The 6,680-nt window shown below is 41.4% G+C and overlaps 1 protein-coding gene across 1 annotated transcript; it reads right to left on the bottom strand.

Annotated features, from left to right (window-relative positions):
- Nucleotides 1-2,499: 2,499 nt before the first annotated feature.
- LOC106571095 (endoplasmic reticulum membrane protein complex subunit 7) lies at nt 2,500-6,208 on the bottom strand. The gene is made up of 5 exons (XM_014143764.3): nt 5,833-6,208; nt 5,183-5,302; nt 4,778-4,916; nt 3,562-3,642; nt 2,500-3,264 (listed from the first exon to the last, which is right to left on the bottom strand). The coding sequence occupies exons 1-5, from the start codon at nt 6,066-6,068 to the stop codon at nt 3,109-3,111; spliced, it is 732 nt and encodes a 243-aa protein (XP_013999239.1). The 5' UTR covers nt 6,069-6,208; the 3' UTR covers nt 2,500-3,108.
- Nucleotides 6,209-6,680: the final 472 nt, after the last annotated feature.

Raw genomic sequence — 6,680 nt, 5'->3', positions numbered from 1 at the left:
GATCATTAAAATGGCCACCCCGATCAGAACTACAGATCACAAAATGGCCGACTGCCAAAAATACAATTCCCAGAAGCAAGGGGAACCCTCAGAAGGTGGAGCCGACCCACAGATAAAGGGTCAAGAAAAAGCAGGAAGAGAAAAAGAGAGCGGGAAGGATCTATGAACCATAGAGAACGAGACAATCTACATTGGCTGGATTTACCGTGTACGAGCTGGACTATTTTGGACTTACCTGTTGGCGTTTAGACCTGGACCTACCGAGAACCAGGTTTGTGTACCGAACCCTGCTATCCTTGACCTTACCTGCGGCCTGGGTGGACCAGGACAGAGAAACAAACACAGAGGTACTGTCAGGTTCGAAATAACTTTAATTCTGGGCTGACTTTGGTGACAGTTTCCCACTTAATTTGTGACAAACGCTCCTAGCGTTGAAGAGGTTTGCCACAAGGTGTAAGAAATATGGTTTACACTCCCTCTAGCCCACAAACAGCAATCCAATGTTTTATACATGGCCAGAGCAGTGTTTACCTCGGGGGAATTGGAGCATAACCTACACTGTGCCTAGTTAAACCACTTTCATGTGGGTTAACCATTAAACTGACTGGTAGATATATTTTTATCCATGTTTATTAATCAGTGATGTTCAACATCCCCATAACAACCGCCAGACATTCCAATTAGGCAGTTCTAGAACATGACAGTCAAAGAGAGGGAACACACCATAGCGAATCCAGACATTCCAATAAGGCAGTTCTAGAACATGACAGTCAAAGAGAGGGAACACACCATAGCGAACCAAGACATTCCAATAAGGCAGTTCTAGAACATGACAGTCAAAGAGAGGGAACACACCATAGCGAATCCAGACATTCCAATAAGGCAGTTCTAGAACATGACAGTCAAAGAGAGGGAACACACCATAGCGAACCAAGACATTCCAATAAGGCAGTTCTAGAACATGACAGTCAAAGAGAGGGAACACACCATAGCGAACGTGTGCGATGCGCTGTAGATAAACTGCTGTGTGTAGGCGAACCGTGGTGATTCAACACGTAGAGTCAGGAAATGAAAAGAAAATGATGGGCAGATGTTCTATGGTCAGAGGAAACAGGACAGCCACCCGCTGAGCACTGCCAACGTTCTTTATGGTGTTCCCTTCCCAAAGATTGACAGAAATATGGCTGAGACGCAAAGAAAATTAAAGGAGAGGGGGTACAAAAATTGTCAGATTAATACTGCCATTGAGAAAATTCAAAACAAACCGAGACATGATCTTTTTCAAGGAGTCTCACAAAAATAAGCATTCTATCTACCCGCTATTCTAAGTGCTCTGAACAAATTAAGGGAAACGTTCACAAACATTGGCACATTCTAAGATCCGATGACAGTATTGGTAATGTGTTTTTGGACCCTCCCCTGGTCATATTCTCGCGGGGCAGAAATCTCCGAGATCAATTGGTTAACTCTGATTTACCACCCCAAGATATCCATGCACAACATCTATTTGCACCCCTACTGGATGGAAACTACAAGTGTAATGGCTGTGCTCAATTCAATGGCACTTATAAATGCAGATCCTTCAAACACCCCCAAACAGGGAAACAGATCCCAATTAAAAGGTGTGATCACGTGTTATTTACCTTATAACTTGTCCTTGTGGTAAAAATGATGTGGGTAAAACAAAGTGCGAATTAAAAAGTACAAATCTCAGAGCATCGGAGCACCATTAGGTGCAAAAACACGACTTATCCAGTTGCTGCCCACTTTTTGGAACCAAACCACTCGATTTCATCCCTACGTTGTAACGGCATCGAACATGTCACCCTCCCTAGGAGGGGCTCCCTTCAGGGGGGGGTGACCTTGACAATTTATTGTTAAAAACGAGAGGCTGCCTGGATCTTTTGATTTAAATACCCATGCTCCTTTCGGTCTCAATGCAGACTTTGATCAGAAGCCATTCTTGTGATCATTGTGATTTTCACTATTCATTGTAAATGTTTGTAGGCCTATGTAGCCAAACTGTATCTATGATCGTATGCTATCTATTCCAAGTTTTTGGTATGCTATTTTTTTATATCTGAGAATGAACCAATGATATCAGGCAACACCCAGCCATGACTAGACACCTGTGTGTGTGTGTGTGTGTCTTTTAACACTATATAAACTAGTCACCCCACAGTGTGTCATTATACCCTGATGAAGACAGCTTGTCTGTCCAAACGTTGGATATTAGGTTCAATTATTGCATCTGAGCTCCTAGTGTGTGGCTCTCCTTTAAATTTTTCAAGTTCCGTCCCCAAGGAATACACGATCCACAGAACACAACAGACGAGACAGTTTCATCATTTACATTTTATTTCACCTTGGTATTTAAATAAGTATTTTTTTCATTCTTCATAATTAAAATTATATCCATTTTACAGTCCATTCACAGTTGTATTACTTAGACCCCTCATATTCAACTATGGACCTCGAAGGCAGTTCAACTGCTTTAAAAAAAAAAAAAAAAGATATTTCCCCTGTAATCAGGGACTGATTTAGACCTGGGACACCAGGTGGGTGCAATGAATCATCAGGTAAGACCGAAAACTAGCAGGCTACGGACCTCGTAGGGTCAGAGTTGAATACCCTGAACTAGGCCCTAACTCAAAAAAATAAAATATTTGAATATTGATGCATTCTCTCATTCAAGTAGTGGAAGAATTAAAATTGGCATACATGTATGGTGCCGCAGTAAAGTAGTACACACACCCAAGGGTTGTTAGAGACAGTTATCCCATCTATCCAAGGAGACAAGAGTTAAACAATAAGGAGTAAATGAAGGGACCAAGCAGGCATAAAAGTCACTCACAGGTACAATGCAAAACATCAAATGAAGTTTCAACAGCGCAGTGCAAAAAAAAATATTTATACCGCAAGCCTTCTCATATCCTCAGTCATTCCACTTACAGTCAGACTTGTATTTCAGACCAAAATAAAAAGACCCCTCTCAAAAAACAACTGTACAACAGACAAATGAAAAAGTTCTTTAAAATGTTTATTATTTCCATGGCATGACTAGTTAGAGTGGTTCCTCAGGCCCGGGGTACATGTAATGTTCTGGTACTACCTCCTCTTGACTGCTGGGCGGCCACTAGCCTTGCTGCCACCTACAGCCTTGGTGCTGGAGCTCTTGGACCCGGAGAACAGCTTGGTCATGAACTCAGACACGTCAGGTAGCTCAGGGTTGGGGTTCAGCATGTTCATTGACTGCTCCATTTCCTGGGAAGGTAGAGTGAATAAACACACAAGATTAGTTAGTATCACACTGACAATGAGAGTTGGCATGACAATGAGAGTTGGCAAGACAACGAAAAACAGATTATGTAGGTGCTTCACATTGGTGGTGGATGAGGTGAGTTCCCTTACTATGAAATATACATTTTGATTATGAGCAAGTTTATCTAAATGGAACTACACGGAATGTACTGGATGGCAGACAACTCACGACAGGTGACTAGAGATGTGTCAGAGAGAGAGAGAGAGAGAGAGTGTCAGAGTATAGCTGTCCGTGTTTACCTTTCTCATCTCAGGGTCGTTGGTGTTGACAACCTTCGGGAGCAGGACGATAATGAGCAGAGGAAGGACCATCATCAGGACCTGGGGAATCAAACATGTATTAAATCAATCAAATATTTCTCACACGCTTCGTAAACAACAGGTGTAGACTAACAGTGAAAGGCTAACTTACGGGTCCTTTCCCAACAACGCAGAGTTTGAAAAAATACCCATCCACACACCCACACACACGTTCAAATGTTTGGGGTCACTTAGAAATGTCCCTGTTTTTGAAAATAAAGCACATTTTTTTGTCCATTAAAATAACATCAAATTAATCAGAAATACAGTGTAGACATTGTTAATGTTGTAAATGACTATTGTAGCTGGAAACGGCAGATTTTTAATGGAATATCTACATAGGTGTACAGAGGCCCATTATCAGCAACCATCACTCCTGTGTTCCAATGGCACGTTGTGTTAGCTAATCCAAGTTTTAAAATTATAAAGGCTAATTGATCATTACAAAACCCTTCGCAAATTATGATAGCACAGCTGAAAACCGTTTGTACTGATTAAAGAAGCAATAAAACTGGCCTTTAGACTAGTTGAGTATCTATATGCCTTTCTTTCAAAAAACAAGGACATTTCTAAGTGACCCCAAACTTTTGTACGGTAGTGTATATTACACACACAGTACCACTCATTCCAGGGGTTTTCCTTTATTTTTTACTATTTTCTACATTGTAGAATAATAGTGAAGACATCAAAACTATGAAATAACACACATGGGATGACATAGTAAACAAAAAAAAGTGTTAAACAAATCTAAATATATATTATATTTGAGATTCTTCAAAGTAGCTACCCTTTGCCTTGATGACAGTCAAATGTTAAACAGCAGAGGGCACCACCTATTACTTTTCTCATATTGGCTCAACCTTTTATTCTATTACTCACTAGTACAAACACCATGCACAAAAAAGGCACGAGTTAAATGACACCTGTTAGGGAGGCATGTGTGTTGAAGGACCGGTATGATACCTTCGCATGGGACAGTAAAGCAATTACAATACAGTAATACTACACTTACCACAGCAGGACTCTCCTCCAATCACAAAGCTGCAACTTCACATTTACTTAGAATCTGATGACACAGCATGGCCTTCTTTCAGAATAAGTGCCAAGGGACACAGTAAACACTATTCTACGCATCATTCGCATCTGATCATCTCACCATGGGATTCATGAGGAAGTCAGTCCACCCCCAGGTCTCTCTCTTCATGAAGTAGGTGTGTGGCCCAGAGGACCTCAGCTGGAGCGGGTACGGCTGGCGGATCACCTCAGACGTCTTGATGAAGTTCACCAGGCGGGCCCTGTGAAGTCAACCACCGCTTAGACATGAAGTCGTCTCCTTCCTTACCATGTACATTGCTATAAGCCTGGCAAAGAGGTAAGACATCAAGGGCACTTCTCTCAGATACAGAATAACACTAGACTCATAATGTCAATGGAAAAGTGGCCCCAAGTACGTGGACAAAACATGTGGAAGATCATGAATGAAGATATGCTGATACGGTACAAAAATTCAGTTTTTACACCTCCCTCAACGACTCTCACACCCTGAACAAAACTACAGTACCTCATTTTTCCTTTAGACGTGATGTCTACACGGACTGCTTCAAATTTGTATCCAGGTGAGATCACTTCCACAACGTAAGATCCCGAGGGAACATCATTGACGACAAAGCTGCCATCAGTTCTGCAAAGAGGATTGAGAAATTCTAAGTTGCAGGTTAGGGATTTACTAAGGAATCAATGAACATTATACAGTAACAGCCATGTTCAGTTTGATCTAGCATTATAACAGGTGTTGGAGTCCTAGTTAACGAGCAAACAACATTTACTTAAACCCCTTGACAATGCACTGTGGAACTTGGAATTTACCACATGAAAAAGTTGGACACTCAGCATAGTCTCAATTAGTTATTCTTCATCTCAATTATCAGGCATTTGATAAGCCAGACTGCAAATAGACTGGGACGATCACACCGATAACGTCGTTAACTAGCTGTCAACTACAAACTAGCGATGGGACAAGACTAACTACCAATTGGATATCACGAAATCGTGGTAAAAAGTACCACAAAAAACGAACCTAGCAGCAAGCGAGGCTAGTTGCTATTAGTGACCACAGCACAGGGCCCCGGCTAGTGTTAGCCCTTAACTTCCACAACAATCCGATAGCTGTAACTATTAGTTGTTTTTCTTCGTTCAAGCCTCAAGTCTTACCTCATGAAGCCTATATACTCTTCTCCCTCTACCGTGATTCGGGCTGATGAAATCCAGTCTTGTGTTTTCACTCCAGGAACGATTGCCCGACCCTCGAGTTTGAAACGATCCCCGTTTGGTTGAGCAGATCCACTCGTCGCGATAGGCCCCGATTCTATATCGCTAAAACAGCACGCTAAAACAAACATAGCCTGTAGAAAAATACATAATTCTGATAGTCTGCCATGCAGCAACATGTTTACTTTCAGTATTTCAACAAGGGTACGTTTTCTATAGAACTATAATCATGTAGCCGACAAGCAGGTGAACGTTTTGCATCAGCTGTCTCTACAGTCGGGAAATATCACGTCACCTCGCCACATAAAAAAAAAAACCGTTACTGACACCCGGAAATACGCAACTTCCCTGTGTAAACAGACATCTGTCGATAGTCAAAACGTCGATGATAAAGGCCATTTACGTCCTAGTTTGTTTTTCCTCAAGATCAAAGACATTAACCAGGTTTCCATCCAGTTTTTATGCGAGTAAAGCCGTACCGTATAAAGAAAAATCACGACAGCTGTGATGGAAACAGGAAGTTTCACAATATACAGTGCATTTACCCTCATATCACAATATACAGTGCATTTACCCTCATATCACAATATACAGTGCATTCACCCTCATATCACCATATACAGTGCATTTACCCTCATATCACAATATACAGTGCATTTACCCTCATATCGCCATATACAGTGCATTTACCCTCATATCACAATATACAGTGCATTTACCCTCATATCACAATATACAGTGCCTTCAAAAAGTATTCATACCCCCTTGACTTAGTCCACATTTTGTTGTGG

Source organism: Salmo salar, chromosome 15 (genome assembly GCF_965601325.2).
Source record: "Salmo salar chromosome 15, fSalSal1, whole genome shotgun sequence".
NCBI classification, from domain to species: domain Eukaryota; kingdom Metazoa; phylum Chordata; class Actinopteri; order Salmoniformes; family Salmonidae; genus Salmo; species Salmo salar.
The sequence above is the reverse complement of the archived record's forward strand: the minus strand, read 5'-3'. Positions and strand labels throughout refer to the sequence as shown.